Here is a 23,778-nt window from a genome sequence, read left to right on the forward strand (position 1 = left end):
CTACTTCTACTACTACTACTACTACTACTACTACTACTACTGCTGCTACTGCTGCTACTGCTACTGCTACTACTACTACTACTACTACTACTACTACTACTACTACTACTACTACTACTACTACTGCTACTACTACTTCTACTACTACTACTACTACTACTACTTCTACTACTACTACTACTACTACTACTACTACTACTACTACTACTACTACTACTACTAGCAACAGCAGCAGTAGCAGTAGTAGAAGGAGGAGCAGTAACAGCAGTAGCGATAGTAGTAATAGTAGTAGTAGTAGTGGTAGCAGTAGTCGTAGTAGTAGTAGTAATAGCTGTCGTCGTCCTCGTAGTCGTCGTCCGTCGGTCGTCGTCCGGTTTTCATTAAGTCGTCCATCGTCAGTTCTCCAGTCGTCTGTAGGTCGTCCATCCACCGTCGTCTGTCAGTCGTCCATCATCTGGTTGTTCATCCGGCGGCATCCGTCGGTCATCCATCGTCCAAACATCGTTTGTCTGTTGGTCGTCCATCCAGCATCGTCCGTAGGTTGTCCATCATCCATCCTCCAGTCATCAGTCCATCCGGCATCGTCCGTAGGTCATCTATTACTCGTCCAAACATCGGTCAACCGTTGGTCGTCCATCGGTCGGTCGTCGGTTGGTCATCCGTCGTCGTTGAAGTGGTAGTCGTTGTAGTTGTTGTAGTAGTAGTAAAAGTAGTAGTAGTAGGTTTACAAGATATAAATAGTAAATGTCTTTCATTTAACATGTAATCATTACTGAAAGAGCAAATGCTCAGCACTTTAAATTGTACCCTGGACATAAAACCTTGAATACAAGTGATAACTATGATTAGTTGGAATGAAATCAAATATGATTACTTAGAATGGAAATTCACCCAAATGAAAGTCAAGATTGATCTAATCAAACCTGAAGCCTATCTTTATTTAAGATGCTCATTCACAACCGAACAACAAATTGAAGCAATAACACACTTGCAAGTTGGCAACCAAATGTATAGCTTTTGACAAATATTTGGAATACCAGTATGTAATTTTTTTAAAGAATATACAAAAAAAGGTATGTCGAATTTAAATGAATTGTGTCCTTACAAAATTCTTACAAAAGACTTCCCAAAAACTATTGGTCCTGCAGACAAAGCCTACAAGTTTTGAGTAGGTTCAAAAACATGATGAATTGATGTTAAAAATACCCTCAATAACTTTGAAACTAAAGCTCTGCAGATGTAATATTTAGGACATACTGCATTTCTTTTAAACGCTTGCATTTTGAACATTCAACAAATTCAATTAAGTTATTTAATATGCATGTAGTAGGATTGTACTTTGGTTTTAATTTCAATAAACTAGGAAACAATATAATAATCCAAAACATTTTATATTTTGTATAATTTTATGTTTATGGTTGCTACGTACGTACTGCAAAACAATATTTTAATCTCATTAAATTTAATTAACTATACCAAAGTATATGTACAAAATATTATTTATTGGTCTGATCAATTTAATTACAGAGCGGCAAGTCTGACTGCCATGTTTAAAGTTTGGTCTGACAATTTTCTGAGGCTTTCGGGAAGGTTAAAATGTTTTTGTAGGGATTATTGACTTCTATCAAGGCTCTAATATTGAACACAACCGCTTTGTCACAGACAAAACTACGGTGGCATAGAGGTGACATTCACTTCTCTTTTTTAAAATTGCTCTTATCTTTTTTTCTATCTCGTGGCCACGAGTTAGCTATGTCGTGGCCACGAGATAGAAAATAGAGGAGTGCAAAACGAAATAAAAGTGCCCTACAATTAAAAAAAGAACGGTGCTTCTCTTTTTTTAAAATTGCTCTCCTCTTTTTTCTTTTTCATGGCCATGAGTTAGCTATGTCGTGGCCACAAGATAGAAACTAGAAATGGCGCGGCAGAGGCCGACGCGTATCCCCACGCCGCATGTTTGACCCAAGGGCGCCCCAGGGTTGATCATGGGGCCATGCATAGTTGAGATTGACTGTATTGTCATAAGAGAAGTTCAGTATCAATTAGAAGTGAATGGGTGTAAAAATAAAGAAGTTATAGTAAAAGGCAATTTTGGGAGGGTGTGGCCTATGTGGGCGGGGTGCCCCAGGGTTGGTAATGGGGCCATGCATAGTTGAGATTGACCGTATTGTCATAAGAGAGGTTCAGTATCAATTTGAAGTGAATCAGTGTATTAATGAAGAAATTATAGTAAAAGGCAATTTTGGGCGGGTGTGGTCTATGTGGGCGTGGCGCCCCAGGGTTGGCAACGGGGCCATGCATAGTTGAGTTTGACCGTTTTGTCATAAGAGAGGTTCAGTATCAATTTGAAGTGAATCAGTGTAGAAATGAAGAAGTTAATGTAAAATAACCTAAATTTTTTTTATAGTAAATGGATTTTTTTGGTGGGTGTGGCCTATGTGGGCGGGCGCCCCAGGGTTGGGATTGGGGCCATGCATAGTTGAGATTGACCCTAATGTCATAACAAAAGTTCAGTATCAATTTGAAGTGAATCCGTGTAGAAATGAAAAAATTATAGTAAATGGAAATTTTTGGTGGGTGTGGCCTATGTGGGCGGGGCGCCCCAGGGTTGGGAATGGGGCCATGCATGGTTGAGATTGACCGTATTGTCATAGGTGAGGTCCAGTATCAATTTGAAGTGAATCGGTGTAGAAATAAAGAAGTAAATGTAAAATAACCTAAAAAAATGAGTGATAATTTCTGACGCGGCCCCACCCCAACCCCTATAACTTTTGACCCAGGGGTCAGATCAAAATTCCAAATAGTGCACCGTCGCACATATGCTCATAGCTACCATGTGTGTAAATTTCAAGGTTCTAGTGCTTTTAGTGTAGGAGGAGATAGTGGCCAGGACGGACGGACAGACGGACGGACAGACGGACGGACAGACGGACGGACGGCGGAGATCACCACAATATCCCCACCTTTTTTTCAAAAAGCGTGGGGATAAAAAGAGGAGTGCAAAACTAAATAAAAGCGGCGTACAATAAAAAATAGAGCGGTGCAGTAAATAAAGGCAGAGTGCATTAAACAAAACATGTGTAAATATTCTGTACGCATATATATAGCTGGTCAAAGCAGGCAAGGCTCTGATATAACATAACATACTCTATAAGTACTACTATTACTGCTACTACTACTGCTGCTGTTGTTGTTGTTGCTGCTGTTACTACTACTACTACTTCTACTACTACTGCTACTACTACTACTGCTACTTCTGCTACTACTACTACTACTACTACTACTACTACTACTACTGCTACTACTACTACTTCTACTACTGCTACTACTACTACTACTACTACTACTACTACTACTACTACTACTACTAAAACTATGACAACTACTACTACTACTTCTAATAATACTACTACTTCTATTACTGCTACTACTTTTACTACTACTACTACAACTACTTCAACTACCACTTCGACAACAGACGACCAACGGAGGACCGACCCATGGACGACGACCGATGGACGATTGATGGACGACAAATGTTTGGACGAGGGACGACCGACAGACCATGCTGGATGGACGACCGATGGACGGACGATGGACGACCGCCGGATGCTGCCGGATGGATGACCGACGGACCACGACCAGATGACTAACGATGGACTGACGATGGACGACGACAATCAAATTTTGTGTAACATGTGTAAATATTCTGTATGCATATATATTGCTGGTCAAAGCAGGCAAGGGGCTGATATAACATAACATACTTCTTTGAGTACTACTGCTGCTGGTGCTGCTGCTGACGCTGCTGCTGCTACTGAACTACTACTACTACTACTACTACTACTTCTACTACTTCTACGGCAGCGGCGGCGGTGGAGATTGTTACTCCCCCGCCGCCGCCGCCGTAGTAGTAGTAGTAGTACTACTACTACTACTACTACTGCTGCTGCAGTGGTGGCGGCTGCTGCTGCTGCTGCGGCGGCTACTGCTACTGCTAAAGCTACTACTACTACTAGCAACAGCAGCAGAAGTAATAGTAGTAGGAGGAGAAGGAGGAGCTGTAACAGCAGTAGCGATAGAAGTAATAGTAGTAGTGGTGGTAGTAGTAGTAGTAGTAGAAGTAGTAGTAGTAGTAGTAATAGTAGTAACAGCAGCAACATCAACAGCAGCAGTAGTAGTAGTAGTAATAGTAGTACTAATAGTAGTATGTTATGTTATATCAGAGCCTTGCCTGCTTTGACCAGCTATATATATGCGTATAGGATATTTACACATGTTATGCAAAATTTGATTGGCTGACTAACTCGGGATCTCGAGATAGCGAAAAATCTCTCCTCTTTTGTTTAATGCACTCTCCCTTTATTTACTGCACCGCTCTTTTATAAATTGCACGCCGCTTTAATTTAGTTTTGCACTCCTCTTTTTTCTATCTCGTGGCCACGACATAGCTAACTCGTGGCCACGAGATAGGAAAAAGAGGAGAGCAATTAAAAAAAAGATAAGTGAATGTAACCTCTATGTCACCGTACAAAACACCAGCATCCTAAAATTTAATTTTTTCGTAGACAGAACAGAATCACAATATGTTAACTTAATTTACCTACTTTAAAGTTATCGCAGACTGCAGATTTTATTTTTCAATTATTTCTGTAACAATAGCAACCACAATTTTGGTCTCACAAAAAGACAGAAACTACATGCACAATCACAACATGGCCCTCTATCCATGTACAGAGTTCCATCAACCCAGATTTAGGAAATGTTAAGTTGTTCTAGGATCCAGATTTTATTTTTCACTTATTTCCATAACAATATTGTCCCAAAGAAAAACTGAAATAGCATGCATGTTCCTCATAAGGCCCTTTATCCACATACTGAGTTCTGACTATCTAGCTTTTTGTCTATCACAGGATCCAATAGGCAGACGGACAGACACACACAACTTTAACCATTTGCTTATTCCCCATATGGCCTTCTATCAATACTTTTAGCTTTATTGACATATCTTAAGTCCTTTTTGAGTTGTTGCAGGATCCAGATTTTAGTTGTCACTAATATTTCTGGAACCAATGCCACCAAAACTAATGTATGAGAAAAAAGGGATATAACGTGCTAATACCCTCTAACCATAAACTGAGTTTCATAAACCAAGTTTACCTACTTTTTGAGTTATCGTAGGATCCATCTTTTTGTTTTTAAACATTTATGTAATCATAGCATCAGTAACCATTAAACAAGAGGGCCAATATGGCCCTAGTTCGCTCATCTGAGAGGAGTCAGTTCATTCAATCTTCACCAAATGTCGAACTTGACCTAGATATTGTCCAGATAAACATCCTGGTCAAGTTTCATCATTATTTCATCTGCGAGTCATGATCAATGTACCTATGAAGTTTCATGATCCTAGGCTTATGCATTCTTGAGTTATCATCTGGCAACCATTTTTCTAAGTTGAGTCACCGTGACCTTGACAGCCATTGTGTGAATACGTTTTTTTTTGCACTGTGACCCTGACCTTTGACCTAGTGACCTGATAATCAATAGGGGTCATCTGCGAGTCATGATCAATATACCTATGACGTTTCATGAACCTAGGCATTAGCGTTCTTGAGTTATCATCCAGAAACCATTTTACTATTTCAGGTCACCATGACCTTGACCTTTGACCTAGTGACCTGAAAATCAACAGGGGTCATCTGCGAGTCATGATCATTGTACCTATGAAGTTTCATGATCCTAGGCAAAAGCGTTCTTGAGTAATCATCCTGAAACCATTTTACTATTTCAGGTCACCGTGACCTTGACCTTTGACCTAGTGACCTGAAAATCAATAGGGGTCATCTTTGAGTCATGATCAATGTACCTATGAAGTTTCATGATCCTAGGCATAAGCGTTCTTGAGTTATCATCTGGAAACCATTTTACTATTTCGGGTCACCGTGACCTTGACCTTTGACCTGAAAATCAATAGGGGTCATCTACGAGTCATGATCAATGTACCTATGAAGTTTCATGATCCTAGGCCTAAGCGTTCTTGAGTTATCATCCGGAAACCATTTTACTATTTTAGGTCATTGTGACCTTGACCTTTGACCTAGTGACCTGAAAATCAATAGGGGTCATCTACGAGTTATGATCAATGTACCTATGAAGTTTCATGATCCTAGGCCTAAGCGTTCTTGAGTTATCATCCGGAAACCATTTAACTATTTTGGGTCATCGTGACCTTGACCTTTGACCTAGTGACCTGAAAACCAATAGGGGTTATCTGCGAGTCATGATCAATGAAGTTTCATGATCCTAGGCATAAGCGTTCTTGAGTTATCATCCAGAAACCATTTTACTGCTTTGGGTCACCATGACCTTGTGACCTGAAAACCAATAGGGGTCATCTGCAAGTCATGATCAATGTATCTATGAAGTTTCATGATCCTAGGCATAAGTGTTCTTGAGTTATCATCCTGAAACCATTTTACTATTTCGGGTCATCATGACCTTGACCTTTGACCTAGTGACCTGAAAATCAATAGGGGTCATCTGCGAGTCATGATAAATGTACCTATGAAGTTTCATGATCCTTGGCATAAGCGCTCTTGAGTTATCATCCGGAAACGATCTGGTGAACGGACGGACCGACATGAGCAAAACAATATATCTCCTCTTCTTCGAAAGGGGGGGGGGGGGGCATAATGAGAAAACTGCCCCCCTCCCAGCAAACATGTTATTCAACTGACCGGAACCATTTTTTTAACTCAACTCTCGTATCAAGGAAACAAATGTTCTGAGCAAATTTCATGAAAATTGGGCCAAAAATGTGACTTCTACTGTGTTCACATGTTTTCACGATATACAAATAGAGAACAAGGGACAAAATTGTCACAAAACCAGGTTTTCATTGTGAAAAAAAATCTGATAAAGGGAGAAAACTCAAACTGAACTTTTGAAATGAACAAACAAAATTAACCCCCTTTGTAAGTTTGTTTAAAAAAAAAAAATCTATTTTTAGTCGTGGCGACCTTGACATTGGAGATATTGACGTGATTCTTTTGTGCGACACACCGTCCCATGATGGTGAACAAATGTGCCAAATGATTTTAAAATCTCACAATGAATATAATAGTTATGGCCAGGACAAGCTCATTTATGGCCATTTTTGACCTTTGAACTCAAAGTGTGACCTTGACCTCGGAGATGATGTAATTATTTCGCGCGACACACCGTCCAATGATGGTGAACAAATGTGCCAAATGATTTTAAAATCTGACAATGAACAACATAGTTATGGCCTGGACAAGCTTGTTCCGCCCGCCCGCCAGCCAGCCAGCCCGCCCGCATTTGCCAATCTAATAACCAGTTTTTTCCTTCGGAAAACCTGGTTAAAAACCTGGTTAAAAATGCCCCGCCCACTGGTGGCCATGTTTTTTCACCGATCCCTATCATATTCAAACTTGTTTGAGATATCAATAAAACCAATGTTTTGACCAACTTTCATGATTGGGCAAAAATTGTGACTTCTAGAGTGTTTACAAGGTTTCTCTATAGCCGAATAAGGAAAACTGCCCCCACCGATCCCGACCATTTTCAAACTTGTCCGAGATATCAATAAAACCAATATTTTGACAAACTTTCATGATGCTTGGGCAAAAATTGTGACTTCTAGAGTTTTACAAGGTTTCTCTATAGCGAAATAAGGAAAACTGCTCCGCCCACTTTTCAACGGATCGGAACCACTTTTGAACTCAAACAAGATATCATAAAGACAAACATTTTGACAAAGTTACATGAAGATTGGGCATGGATGTGACTACTACAGTGTTAACAAGGTTTTGTTTTTTTTTACCTAGTGACCTAGTTTTTGACCCGGCACAACCCAGTTTCTAACTCGGCCGAGATTTCAATGGAACAAAGCTTCTGACCAAGTTTCATGAAGATGGGACATGAAATGTGGCCTCTAGAGTGTTTACGAGCAAATGTTAACAGACGGACATTCGACGGACAAAGACCGGTCACAAAAGCTCACCTGAGCAATCAGGTGAGCTAAAAACGCACATAGTAACCCTGTGACCTAGTTTTTGGCCATGCATGGCCCATGTTCAAACTTGGCCTAGAGATCATCTGGATAAAACTTCTGAAGTTTGGTAAAGATCGGATGAAAACTACTTGAATTAGAGAGCGGACAACATGCTGAATGTTTGAAACGCACTGACCTAGTGACCTAGTTTTTGACCAGGCAAGGCCCATGTTCAAACTTGGCTTTGACAGCATCTAGATACAACTTCTGACCAAGTTTGGTTAAAATCGGATGAAAACTACTTGAATTAGAATGCGGACACGGCCCGACCGTCAGACAAGTTCACTCCTATATACCCCCCTAAACTTCGTTTGTGGGGGTATAACTATAACCTAAACTTTTTTTTGAGAGAATTTGACCAAAAAAATAGTACTTCATAATTACTTCTAAATAAGCGCTAATATATATACAGATATAGGCGAGTCTAAACCAGCTACGTCCATAATCATATCTTTATAAGAAACAAAAGTTAACATATTTGAAACATATCTGAAACTTGTATGTTTTCAAAGATATATAACTGGTTTGATTTTAATCGCAACATATATCTTGTTTATAAATTAAAACATAAAATTCAAAAATAATGCAAATTAAAAATAGGTAGAACAAAAGATTGCCAAGCAATATGGTCCCCTACTGGTGAAACTCCACCATTGTCAGTAATTTATTTGTATATATAATTGTTGCCATAGCAACCAGAATTTTTGACGTAGGAAGAAAATGAAATGATGTGCATAATCTCCATATTGCCATCTATCTGTGCTTCAAGTTTCATGAAAAAATATGAAGAACTTTCAAAGTTATCGCAGGATATAGAAAAGTGTGACTGACTGACCGACTGACTGACTGACAGACAGACGGAGTGCAAACCATAATTCCCCTCCGGTTTCACCGGTAGGGGACAATAAAAGTCTTACTGCAAACTAACACTTAACAACTTATACAATTAATTGCAATTCAATTGTAATCGATTTTCCAAATTTGAAGAACTTATGGGGAAGGGTTGAGTTGACAGCAATGTAGCACACTTACAACAGCCCATCCAAAACCTTACAAGAAATGTGGTCTCCAGCCACACCAGGCAGCTAAGCAACAAGCGCAGTGTCAGTTACCTCCCCCTGTCACTGGCAGGTAAGAAAAATATGCCAACTCAGTTGCCTCCCCTGACACTCACCTGCAGGCCTGCCAGGGTCTGGACGTGCCAGCGGGATCCACTGTCTCTGAGGAGGATGGGTGGAGTTGACTGAAATGTAGCAGGTATGTACTGTAACTTATGGTTACAACTTGCCTTGTGAATGAAAGTGAGATAATCCTTATATGTTCTATGTACAGGACTTTTTAAAACTATTTTATCATGAATACTAGCAGCAGCAATATGGTTTTATTGTTGTTTGTTTTAATGTGCACTTAAGAACAGAAAAAAGCACTTAAGATTTTTGTTGCAAATTACATGTGTTTGCTGATTTTTGCAATGCAAAACAACAAACATTAAGGCCGTGTTGAAAGAACAAGCAAAAAATTTGTAGTTCCCAAACCTCTGAAAAAAACAAACAACTTCATTTAAAGGCATTGTGACAGTTCACAAGAGTTAACAAATAAGAAATTATACACCACAGAGGTTAATGACTATTAAATGATATCCATCAACAACAAGAAAGTGGGGACTGGAACAACTTTCCTTTTCAAGGAATAGAAATTTACTGGGTACTTATTTTACTTACTTATTTGTCTTTTACCTGGGTAGACAATTTAAATATAGACATTTTATTATGTCTTTCAAAATTAATTGTTTACTTTTAAAGTAACCTCCTTTTAATTTGCATATGATAAACGTACAATCTTAAGATGCGCTTTGAAAAGTTTGTGTGAAGGAAATATTAAGATGTCAGAGCAATTTGAATATTGTAGTAGAAAACCAGCTTGGGTAAATCAGAGACATTACCTATTTATCATACCTACAAAAAGAGACAAGAATCTCTGCATATTTAAGCAGAATTTGTTCACCCATTAAACAAGAGCTTGTCACAGCAGTGCCAAATCCTCACCGCAATGTGCTTGCTTGTATGACAACATTCGTTTTAGAGAGTAAAATAATATTTGTAAGACATGGCACCATTGCCATCTATTTATATTTCAATGATCAATTAGTTATGTAGTGTTGGAGTTATGCTGTAGAGAATAAAATACATGAAAATGAAAGATGGGGAGGCAATTAAAAAGAAGACTATAAACAGTTACTGTTCTTGATCACTGTATTTTTCCTTAAACTCATCTATTCATTTAACAGTGAATACTTATGTGTTCAAATTAAAATATTATTGTAAAATTAGACAAAGGGAGATATTTACAAGAGATGTGTTTGTCAGAAACATAATGCCCCCTATTGCGCCACTTTAAAATAAAAGTTCAATATATCATCTGGCAGGTTAAGAAATTATCTCCCTTTTAAAGCTTATTACTTCCATTGGATTGTATTTTTTTACTTTTGACCTTGAAGAATGACCTTGACCTTTCACTACTCAAAATGTGCTGTGAATGAGATACACATGCATGCCAAATATCAAGTTGCTATCTACAATATTTCAAAAGTCCAATGTTTAAGTTTTCAAAGTTCAACTGCTATATGCCACCCTAACATAAAAATTGAAAAGCTAAAATATTTACTATGTAATTAAATTAAATATAATTTAAAATTATAAATTAATAAAAAAGAAAAGAAAAATAATAATATAAAAATAAAGGGAGATAATTCAAAAACTACGGCCAAAAAATTATGGTTCATGTTCACTGCACTTCTCCTAGTTGCCATCAGTTTATATTTCTAGTTTTAAGTAAATACCTTCAGTAGATTTAGAGTTATGCTCCGGACAAAAATTTACTTTGAAATTATATAAACGGAGATTATTAAAAAACTAAGGTAGATAGAGTTATGGTTCTTAATCACTGCACTTCTACTACTTGCCATCTGTTTATATTTCAAGTTTCAAGTAAATCCCTTCAGTAGAATTAGAGTTATGCTCTGGACAAAAATTTATTTCAAAATTAAATATAGGGAGATAATTAAAACCTAAGGTAGATAGAGATATGGTTCTTAGTCACTGCACTTCTCCTAGTTGCCATCTGTTTATATTCTAAGTTTAAAGGGGCATTTTCACGTTTTGGTAAATTGACAAAATTAAAAAAGTTGTTTCAGATTCGCAAATTTTCGTTTTAGTTATGATATTTGTGAGGAGATAGTAATACTGGACATTTGCCATGCTCTAAAATATCCATTATATGCATCTTTTGACAATTTGAACACATGAAAATTATAAAGCGTTGCAAAGCGAAACAATTGAATAATTTTGAAAGTTCTGTTGTTGTCCTTATATTTTGGGAAACTACGATAATTACTTATATAAGTAATAAATACATCCGCTTATAGCATGAGCGCGGATGGTCGAGTGGTCTAAGCGGGAGACTTTTTACTCCAGGACTCCAGGGGTCAGTGGTTCGAGCCCAGTTGAGGGTTACCTTTTTTTTCCTTTAATTAATTGTATTCTTGTTTTTTTACTGGAGATTTTTAGGTCCAATGTTTAAATTTATCAATTAAAAACATTTAATAACAAGCTTCAATATATGCCAAAATCTGTGAAAAGGCCCCTTAAAAGTAAATCCATTGAATAGATTTGAATTGAATAGATTTGGAGTTTTGCTCTGGACAAAGTTTCGGACGGAAGGATGGACGACAGACAGAAGGACGGAGACTATAACTATAACCCCTCGAAAAAAATTTTCGGCGGGGAAAATAATTTTATGCTAAAAATGCACACACATATAACATTCCAGAGTGCCATGTGCATACAGATTACCATGTTTAATAACAGTAAATCGCCTAAGAGCAAAATATCGTAACTATTATTCCACACAATAACATCAAGGCATTTATTATAGAGACTTCACATGACTGCCTCCCAACAAACTAGTAATACAAACTGCAGGCAATATTTAGTATTTAAATTAATTCAAATATATTGCTATTGAGGCTGCCTATATTAAACTAACGATTTTTACACAAATTATAGCATTAATTATTCATGAACATTGATAAAGCCTGAAGATGAAATTTCATTCCGGTCAATAAAAACTGGTATAAGCTACTTACTTAAAGGGTGTTAATCTTCAAATGAAATTATGCATAAAACTTGTATGACAGCCTTGGTGGCCCAGAATCACTCAACTGACCTTATGGTACTCTTGTAGTCAAATACTTGACCTCATATTCTAGTTCCTAACCCTATTGTTACCCAGATTCACACATTGCCTTGATATTTTAAAGATGAAAATAGCATGATCAAGATTTTGGCTTCAAGAATGGTAATAGGGGTTTTCTATGATTTGACTTACATACCCTATTTTTCTTAACACACTAACAACATCAAACTCTACCTAGACATTGTCAGCATAACATTCTGATAAAGTTTCATCAAGATTGAGACATACAGATCTGACTTAGTGACCTTTTATTAGGACTCACTTGAGGCAGCTTCCAACTTGGCCTAGATATTGTCGAGATAAACATCCTGACCAAGTTTCATCCAGATTGCATTTCAAATCGCGCCTCTAGGGTGGTACACTGCAACGCCGATATATCGCAGTTGGTGGGATCCAAAGATCGCGAGTGCGATATATCCGGTGCGCAATATAACTCGAGAAATGTCGAACTTAATCGTATTGCGGTTAATTTGTCAAATTGCCCCCAATGTTTTCATTTTTGATACAGCCCTGCTACATATTTGTATTGTAATAATTGCAAACCAATTCCTAGATGAACATTTTCATAACTACATACGTATCTGTGTAAGTTTTGTTTATCATAGAAACCAAAATGTAAATTATATCTTTTTATTTTCATGTATACGATCGCTCGCAAATCAGCTTTAAAGAAGAATTCTTACCGTAAAATATGTACAAAATATTATTGTGCATACATTTAAATGTACCTTTGTAAATAATCCTTTAGAATACCCAGGCAGCATGCCACTATTGTTTACAGTTGTTTTGATTTTATATTTACAGGCATACTGAGCTATCACGCAAGAAGAATATGCAGTTGGAACAAAAATACAGCGGACAAGACGATTTGTTTAATTGTGTAATAAAGCATATGTACATGTTTATTTATATGGTGTTTGTATTGCTCGTAGCCATTTTTGTGATGTATTTCAAGTACAGAGACAGAATGACAAGTAGTGAAATTTACCGTGATATATCGGAATTGCAGTGTGACAAGGTTTTTCTAAGACTGGACCTGATGACCTTGTTTTGTTGGTGCCTTTGACCCAGATTTGACTTTGGCCTGGATATAAAGTCTAATCAAATTCCATCAAAATTGGATTTTTCTTTTTTAAATGCTGCCTCTTGACCACACAGAGAGCAACCCAGACATGTGGTGATCACAATAGCTCACTTTGAGCACTTCCAGCTAAACATACAAATGAACACTAATTTCTATTGACATCAAATTAGACAAATTTTTACACTTTTGCAGTTTTAACAATTCCCACTTAGTTCATTTGAAGTTAAACAAGCATGTCTGGAAGTCTGGAACAATGATACCTAATCTATTAAAAAATTAAACCAGTCTGCACCAAACTGGTAAAAAGTCACAACCAAGACTATAAAAAAAAATGTAGACAATATATTTTTGCCCTGGTCATAGTCTAATTGGGCTAAACAATTACAATACTGCTATGCATAAATTTCCAAATCATTGTAACAACAATTACAAAACTGTCAATAATGGACAGTTCTTGCAGACAAAACAGCAGCACTTCGTGTAAACAACCAAGTGTTCTGCGGTCCGAGACATATGCCCTTCCAAATAGGGCTTTGAACTAGTGACCCCAATTTCAATAAGGGTCATCTACTGCCCAAGGCTAATGCGCATGTGAAGTATCAAGCAAATTGGTCAATTCGTTGATGAGTTATTGATCGGAAACAATTTTCATACTTATTGTGACAGGGACCTTTGACCAAGTGACCCCAATTTTGATAGGGGTCATTTACTGTCCAAGGCCAATGCACATGTAAAGTATCAAGCCAATCTGTCAATTGGTTGACGAGTTATTGATTGGAAACGATTTTAACACTAAGTGTGATAGTGACCTTGAAATTTAACGTAGTGACCCCAATTTCAATAGGAGTCATCTACTCTCCAAGGCCAATGCACTTGTTAAATATCAAGCAATTTGGTTAATTCGTTGACGAGTCACTGATCGGAAACTAATTCCACACACAGTGTGATAAAGACCTTGACCTTTGACCTAGTGACCACAATTTCTGTATAGGTCATCTACTGTCCAAGGCAAATGCACTTGTGAAGTATCAAGAAAATCGTTGAGTTATTGATCGGAAACGATTTTCACACTAAGTGTGATAGTTACCTTGATCTTTGACCTAATGACCCCAATTTCAATAGAAGTCATCTACTGTCCAAGGCCAATGCAAATGTGAAGTTTCAAGCCAATCGGTTAATCCGTTGACGAGTTATTGATTGGAAACAAACTGGTCTTCCGACATCTACCGACATAACTTGTCTACCGACATCTAACGACAGACAGCCAGCAAAACAATATACCCCTTCTTGGAAGAGGGGCATAATTAATGACTTACAAGTTCCCAGTTAAGTTAGGAGTTTCTGTTAAAGAATGATGTTAAAACATTAAATCGTGCCTTAGAGAATTGTTGCAGACGACAAGTGCAGATATTCAACTTTTGCCACTTTTATTGTGGGTGTTTGCTGCATGTATACATTTTTGTATCTTACATATTATAAAGAGAACCTTTATAATATTAATATGCAGTTTATTGTCCACACCTTATACTTAATTAATTTTTTTATTAAATAGCATAATATTTTTTACATGGCCTCGTGATAAACCTGATATGCTCTTTGTTTAATTCAGGACTTTGCAACAGTGCCTTAGGAAAATTCTTGGGAAAGCATTATAGGTAATTTTTTTTTTTTTTTTTCATCAACATTTAAATAATCTCCCATCCAGCTGTACAAGTTACACTTTATTAAATTAAATATTCAAAACACTTTAATTCTCATTTCTGAAGCATTTGTAAGAAAAAACTAACAAAACAACAACACTAATTTCCCCAATTCGGTCAAAACACCGTCATTTTCCCCAAACCAAAGGGACCCGGCCCCATTCCCAAAATGTTGAAAAAAACCACACTGGAAAAGCTTGCACATACATTAATTGAATATGGATTTATAGGAACACATAGAAGTCATAGTACTTGTATTTCAGTCTATAAAGGTATCATTCAAAATATAACATTCTTCATGTGTAAATGCCAAAAGGACTTATGTCTAAAAAAAACTTTTAGCGCGATACAACATGCAGGAATGGAACAATCACAGGTTGATGCTTCATTAAAGATGTTGACAACGGCAGCAGATTAACCATAAATGACAAATTATCCACATGAGATGGCAAACATTATGACATTTATTTAACTAACATTAATTAAGCAGCAAGAAGTTTCAGTAATAAATAACATGTGAAACAAAAAAAAATGCTGTTTATTTCTAACCAAAACAAACAAACATTTATATTCTGATTTGATTACAGTAGAATTGCAATAACTCGAGCTGGCGATTTCTCGAAAACTGGCGATTACTCGAGCATTAAAGGAAGTCCCTAACATTTTCCTTTAATTTCTATATAGAAATTCCCGCAATCACTAAAACATGCGATTTTCGATAACTCGAGGATGTGTGCTGGTCCCTGAAAGGTATTTCACACCTAAATAAATGGCAATTTTTCAAACACTTTCTCTTCTGGTTGTTGCTAAAAATATTGGAGTTGTAAAAACAGCGCAATCAAGCAGACAAAAAACGCTTGATTAGGTATGAAGATGGTCGCAGTTTGAGAAACATTGCAAATTGTCATCCTTTGAGATGCAGATAAAAGCTACACAGTTTTAATGATAATTAAATAATTACGAGCAATCGATAAAATGTATGGTATAAAAAAGAGCGTAGCAGATAATACAGCGGAATCTCTTAACTAAATTTCCTTCTTGTCATTTGCGCTGCATCATGGCAACACAGAAAGCAAATAGTCTTACAAATTGTCAAACTCCTGAGCAATTGTTTTTCGTGTTTTTTTATGCACATGTACGTACCTTGTGTGCTATTTTAAATATGCTACATGAACATTGAATATTGTTTGAATATGTTTGATTTTATATCTGTTATGTGTGTATGTTGATTGAATTAAATGAATGAACGATAATTCTTATTGTTCAGTTTAGTATATTGTAACCTTAAGCGATTTTTAAAAAACCTTTTCTTTTCCAAGCACCGTCTTACATGTAAATAAAGCGTTTGCGGTCAGAAGTTAAGCATCACCAACCGAAACAGTGAACACAAATAATACCATGGATTACTCGAAACCTGCGATTACTCGAGCATCGAGGTCAGTCCCGTGCTACTTCGAGTTATCGCAGTTTTACTGCACATGCCAACAAAACAGTCATCACATTAAATCAAGAAAGCTAACAAATTTTAACAATTGAGCAAATGCTTTCCTCAGAATGGATATAACATAATATATTGTTTCTTTTGAAATAAGCATTTAAATTGTGAGAATATTCACTTGTCATGGTGATTAAAGAAAGTTCTTAAAATGTTAAACACAGCAACATTACAGCTGAATTCTTTACATAACTTGTAAATGTTTCATAAACACTTCACATCTAGGTTAAAAAAAATTACACAGCTATATAGCAAAAAAAACATTTGTCACGCTAAGATACACTAGAAATGGCGCGGCAGAGGCCGACGCGTATCCCCACGCCGAATGTTTGACCTAGATGTGCCCCAGGGTTGGTAATGGGGCCATGCATAGCTGAGATTGACCGTATTGTCATAAGAGAAGTTCATCATCAATTAGAAGTGAATTGGTGTAGAAATGAAGAAGTTATAGTAAAAGGCAATTTTGGGTGGGTGTGACATATGTGGGCAGGGCGCCCCAGGGTTGGTAATTGTGCCATGCATAGTTGAGATTGACCGTATTGTCATAAGAGAAGTTCATTATCAATTTGAAGTGAATCGGTGTGGAAATGAAGAAATTATAGTAAAAGGCAATTTTGGGCAGGTGTGGTCTATGTGGGCGGGGCCCCAGGGTTGGTAATGGGGCCATGCATAGTTGAGATTGACCGTATTGTCATAAGAGAGGTTCAGTATCAATTTGAAGTGAATCGGTGTAGAAATGAAGAAATTATAGTAAAAGGCAATTTTGGGTGGGTGTGGTCTATGTGGGGGGGGGGGCGCCCCAGGGTTGGTAATGGGGCCATGCATAGTTGAGATTGACTGTATTGTCATAAGAGAAGTTCAATATCAATTTGAAGTGAATCGGTGTAGAAATGAAGAAATAATAGTAAAGGCAATTTTGGGTGGGTGTGGTCTATGTGGGCGGGGCCCCAGGGTTGGTTATGGGGCCATGCATAGTTGAGATTGACCCTAATGTCATAAGAGAAGTTCAGTATCAATTTTAAGTGAATCCGTGTAGAAATGAAAAAATTATAGTAAATGGAATTTTTTGGTGGGTGTGGCCTATGTGGGCGGGCGCCCCAGGGTTAGGATTGGGGCCATGCATAGTTGAGATTGACCCTAATGTCATAACAAAAGTTCAGTATCAATTTGAAGTGAATCGATGTAGAAATGAAAAAATTATAGTAAATGGAAATTTTTGGTGGGTGTGGCCTATGTGGGCGGGGCGCCCCAGGGTTGGGAATGGGGCCATGCATGGTTGAGATTGACCGTATTGTCATAAGAGAGGTCCAGTATCAATTTGAAGTGAATCGGTGTAGAAATAAAGAAGTAAATGTAAAATAACCTAAAAAAATGAGTGATAATTTCTGACGCGGCCCCACCCCAACCGCTATAACTTTTGACCCAGGGGTCAGATCAAAATTCCAAATAGTGCAGGGTCGCACATATGCTCATAGCTACCATGTGTGTAAGTTTCAAGGTTCTAGTGCTTTTAGTGTAGGAGGAGATAGTGGCCAGGACGGACGGACAGACAGACAGACAGACGGACGGACGGCGGAGATAACCACAATATCCCCACCTTTTTTTCAAAAAGCGTGGGGATAATTATACTTGCCAGAGCACCAGGTGCTACTGAAATGTTATATTAAATGTCTAAACTTGGCCAATATTAAGTGACCTGTGTAAAATATGAACTGTCTGTCTAAAATGTAGTGGGGTTGAAGTAATGCAAATTCAATCATCCAAACAAACAAGATGGCCATAATGACCTTAAAGTGCTCACCTAGTACACCTAATGTCATAAGACTTACCCAGTGACTTAGTATTTAATAACACTTGAACCATATTCAAAAATGTAAATGATCTGTAAAGTGGTTATGAGCTTAAAGTTACAAAACCCATGAAGCACAAAAAAGGTGCTGGATATGCACAGGCCACAACAGCTCATTATCCTGCTCAGGTGAGCGCTAAAACAAGCCGGCAGTTTGGTCCAAGAGCATTTTGTACCAAACAGCGTACATTCTGATTTCAGCTAATATTTGCAATATACTTTTCTAATGTTAGTTTCTATGAGTTTTAGACCATACCATTGTCATTTGTCAGTCTGGGCTTCGAAGATTAGCCACCAGTTTCTGATATTTTGTTCCAAAGGACAAAATTACAAATCCACAAACAGACAACACATAGACTGCCGTGGAACAAGCTTGCTGGCTTTTGACCAGACAAGAACAGAGCTTATAAAATCAACTAGAGCTTTGTGACAGACGTGACGAATACCCCCACATGCCGCATTGACACATAATATTTTGCATGTCGTCTTCACAAAAAACAGCGGACACCATGCTCAATTTTTAAAACGCACTAAGTGACCCCTTGACCTAGTTTTTGACCCAGAAAGGCCCATGTTCTAACTTGGCCTTACGATCATCTCCATAAAACTTCTTACCAAGTTTGGTGAAGAGCAGATGTAAACTACTTAAACTAGAGCCTTGTCACAGACGTGACGTATACCCCCGCATGCCGCATTGACACAGACTATTGTTCATCCTGTCTTCACAAAACAAGAAAATCTAATTTTTGCAATTTTTAAGAATTATTATGCCATTATCATTTATAGCCATTTTGACCTTTGAACTCTTGAGTTCATTCAGATGACACGCCGTCCAATGACTGTGAACAAAATTAATGTCCAGAGTCATTTTTATATCTCACAATGAATGGCATAGTTATGGCCCAGACAAGATCATTTATTGCCATTTTTGACCTTTGAACTTAAAGTGTGACCTTGACCTTAGAGATATCGACGTTATTCTTTTGCACGACACACCGTCCAATTATGGTAAACAAAAGAGCCAAATGATTTTAAAATCTTTCAATAAACTACATAGTTATGGCCCGGACAAGCTTATTTATGGCCATTTTTTACCTTAAAACGAAAAGTTTGACCTTGACCTTGAAGATATCGACTAACTCTTTCGCGCAACAAACCGTCCAATGATGGTGAACAAATGTGCCAAATGATTTTAAAAAATCACAATGAACGACATAGTAATGGCATGGACAAGCTCATTTATGGCCATTTTTGACCTTTGAACTCAAAGTGTGACCTTGACCTTGGAGATATCGACGTAATTCTTTCGCTTGACACACCGTCCAATGTAATGAACATATGTGCCAAATGATTTTCAAATCTCACAATAGACGACATAGTTATGGCCAGGACAACGTCATTTATGGCCATTTTTGACCTTTGAACTCAAAGTGTGACCTTGACTTTGGAGATATCAATGTAATTCTTTTACCGACACACTGTCCAATATTGGTGAACAAATGTGCCAAATGATTTTAAAATCTCACAATGAACAACATAGTTATGGCCCGGACAAGGTCATTTATGGCCATTTTTGACCTTTGAACTTAAAGTGTGACCTTGACTTTGGAGATATCGACGTAATTCTTTCGTGCAAAACACCGTCCAATGATGGTGAACTAATTTGCCAAATGATTTTAAAATCTCTCAATAAATGACAAAGTAATGGCCCGGAGGAGCATTTGACCTTTGAACTGCAAGTGTGACCTTGCCCTTTGAGATATTAATGTACTTTTTTCACACGACACACCGTCCCATGATGATGAACAAATGTACCAAGTCATTTTAAAATCTAATGATAAATGACATAGTTATGGTCCGGACAAACTTTCAGTTTAAAACACACTAAGTGACCCCGTGACCTAGTTTTTGAACTGGCATGACCCATATTCAAACTTGACCTAGACATCATCTAGATACAACTTTTGACCAAGTTTGGTGAGGATCGGATGAAATTTCGGGACAGACAGACTGTCGCACCGCCCGACAAAGTGACTCCTATATAGCTCCCATTACCAATGGTAATGGAGGTATAATTAGAGAGCGGACACCATGCTGAATGTTAAAAAACGCACTAAGTGTCCCTGTGACCTAGTTTTAGGCCCGGAATGGCCCATGTTCAAACTTGTCCTAGAGATCATTTAGATAATACTTTTGACCAAGTTTGTTGAGGATTAGATGAAAACTACTTGAATTAGAGAGCGGACAACATGGTGAGGTTGAAAATGCACTAAGTGAACCCGTGACCTAGTTTTTGACCCGGCATGGCCCATGTTTGAACTTGACCTACACATCATCTAGTTACAACTTCTGACCAAGTGTGGTGAAGATTGGTTTTAAACTACTTGAAATAGAGAGCGGACACCATGCTCAATGTGTAAAACGTACTAAGTGAACCTGTGACCCAGTTTTTGATCTGGCATGGCCCATGTTCGAACTTGGCCTTCAGATCACCTAGATAAAACTTCTGACCAAGTTTGGTGAAGATCGGATGAAAACTACTTGAATAAGAGAGAGGACACCATGCTGAATGTTAAAAAATGCACTAAGTGACCCCGTGACCTAGTTTTTGACCCGGCAAGGCCCATGTTCGAACTTGGCCTTAAGATCATCTAGATACAACTTCTGACCAAGTGTGGTGAAGATCGGATGAAAACTACTTGAATTAGAGAGCGGACAACATGCTGGATGTTTAAAACACACTAAGTGACCCCGTGACCTAGTTTTTGACCCGGCAAGGCCCATGTTCAAACTTGGCCTTAAGATCATCTAGATACAACTTCTGACCAAGTTTGGTGAAGATCGGAATGAAAACTACTTGAATTAGAGAGCGGACAACATGCTGAATGTTTAAAACGCACTAAGTGACCCTGTGACCTAGTTTTTGACCTGACAAGGCCCATGTTCAAACTTGGCCTAGACATCATGTAGATACAACTTCTGACCAAGTTTGGTGAAGATCAATAAAAACTACTTGAATAAGAGAGCTGACACATAATACGGACTGACAGACAGACCGACCGACAGACAAGTTCACTCCTATATACCCCCTTAAACTTCGTTTGTGGGGGTATAACAATATTTCTTTATTGTGACAACTCAGCCACTAACAGATTGTTTTTCAAGTCTTCCTTTACATTTATGTCAACATTATTGCCTTTGGATTATTAGGCATAAATATGAGTATGCAATCAAAATTGAATGTATGTCATACATCATGATGATGGAAGGCTGACCTTGAAAGTAATGAGTAAACAAATAACATTCACAATATTTCCTGGGGGCAAGATACAAATGTGAAAGTAGTAGCAACACTTGACCACACACATGCTAAGGTTAGCCAATAGTAAGAAAAGGTGGAGAATTTCATCAAACCAAGCAAAAATTGACTTTCAGCATGTGTTTTCAAATCACATTTAGTTCTCTGATCCAGTAAATTGTTTCAAAAGACTTGTACACAATTCTACCGTCTGTAATTTCAAATAACTAACATTTTTTCAGCCAGAGCAAGTATGGACATGACAGGATTCAGTTTGCTATCTAGAATTTACCTTTATATACATTTCTATCATATAAATGGTAGTTTTTACTAGCAGTTTGCATTTTAATGATTGTTAATGTAAATATGATACACACATTGCGAACTATTTAAATTATTTGTAATTATCAATATTATTATGAAAAAATCTAAAATAATAACATGTATAGCATTCTGCTTCTATATTGCAGTGCTCCAGCTAAGATTTAAAGGGCAGGGGGGGAGGGCTTATTTGTCAAAAGGGCACTTTCGACCCGCAGTATTTTGTCAAAAGGGCACTTTCAAGCATGCAGGCGTTTCTGGAATGCTTCCTGTTGCATGTTAATTTATATGTTATTAATAATTGTTAGAATATTTTATTCCTAGGATTATTAAACCATTATTAAACCTATTCAAATATAATGTCTACACTGAGGAATAAATGAAATACAATGAAATAAGAGATTTATTACTTATCATATTTAAAAAAAAAAAAAAAAAATTAAGGATAGGGGGGGGGGGGGCCCTAGGAACGGCAGGGCGGATGTTCGGAAGGTCAGGGCGCCCTTCAATTTAGGCCTAGCTGGAGCACTGATATTGACGTGTAACTGATTAGCAAAAAATATGCATATTTTTTCTAAGATCACATTATGCACTTTTTGAAAGAAGGTGAAAGAAACTGACACCAAAATTGGCTACTAATTGAAATCTATAGGAATTTACCTGACCCTGCTTAATAAGAACCAAAATGTATCGCATAGATAATATTTTTCTTGATGCTTTCTTTTGACATTATTCACAAGATATTGTTATTTGTGTAGCTAATCATACTAAGAATCCAATACAATTAGGGATGTCAACGAATATCCGAATATCCGAATATTCGGTCCCGGACCGAATATTCGGATACTTTTTTCCGAGTCGAATATTCGGAAAAAAAACACAAAAAAATCGAGTAATTTCAAAGACTTTGTATTCGTGAAATTTGCTTCAAACATTGTACAAAAAGTCGTTCCTCGTGTCATAATGTTTAGTCCGGATAATTCGTCGCTATGGTGATGACAGTATACCGGTCATAAATCCCGCTAATTGCCTAACAAAGACAGTCACTTTGTGTCAAAATTATGATAGGTTCTAATCGCATCGGCAATCAAAACACCGACCTGCACTTGATCCAATGACTCGAATTACATTTAAAATTATCAAAGATTAAATGAGTAAAGGAAAAGCCGACTTGGTGTAAAAAAACAAATAAGACCGTATGGCAATTAAAACACCGACCCGTCTTGATCTAATAACTCGAATTACATTTAACATGATAAAAGATTAAATAAGTAAAGGAAGTGCCGACTTGGTTTGAAAAACAAAAAAGATCGTATGGTTATAATCACGTTGTACAATCAAAAAAGCTTTTAGAAAATAATTTACTCAACCTCTAACCGAGCAAGAGAATTCTGACGAACTTCAGAGATATTTGCTTGTGAAAATGGAGCCAAACGCTAAACCTCTTGACTGGTGGAAACGTCACGAGAGCGAATTTCCGAAAGTCGCGTATGTTGCTAGGAGTGTTCTATATGTACCTGCAACTTCTATGCCATCTGAGCGCATATTCTCAACCACTGGATTGCTCATCAATAAACTAAGAAATAGACTCGCCAGTGATCTGGTCGACGCAATCGTGTTTTTGAATAAGAACAATATTCATGTGCCCAGTGACGCCGATCCGAGTGACTTTTAAATGTGGCAATGGTGTTTTGTTTGCATGT

The 23,778-nt window shown here is 37.5% G+C and overlaps 1 protein-coding gene across 6 annotated transcripts in view; it reads right to left on the reverse strand.

The window, feature by feature from the left end:
- The window catches only part of LOC127865917 (CCR4-NOT transcription complex subunit 6-like), a 133,388-nt gene that overhangs the window by 58,756 nt on the left and 50,854 nt on the right, over positions 1-23,778 (reverse strand). For all 6 annotated transcript variants that reach the window (XM_052406005.1, XM_052406004.1, XM_052406002.1 and 3 more), the window contains one exon: positions 9,249-9,317. In XM_052406005.1, the coding sequence (XP_052261965.1) occupies positions 9,249-9,317 (69 nt within the window). The remainder of the gene's footprint in view (positions 1-9,248; positions 9,318-23,778) is intronic.

The sequence above is a fragment of the Dreissena polymorpha genome, chromosome 2 (genome assembly GCF_020536995.1).
Source record: "Dreissena polymorpha isolate Duluth1 chromosome 2, UMN_Dpol_1.0, whole genome shotgun sequence".
NCBI classification, from domain to species: Eukaryota; Metazoa; Mollusca; class Bivalvia; order Myida; family Dreissenidae; genus Dreissena; species Dreissena polymorpha.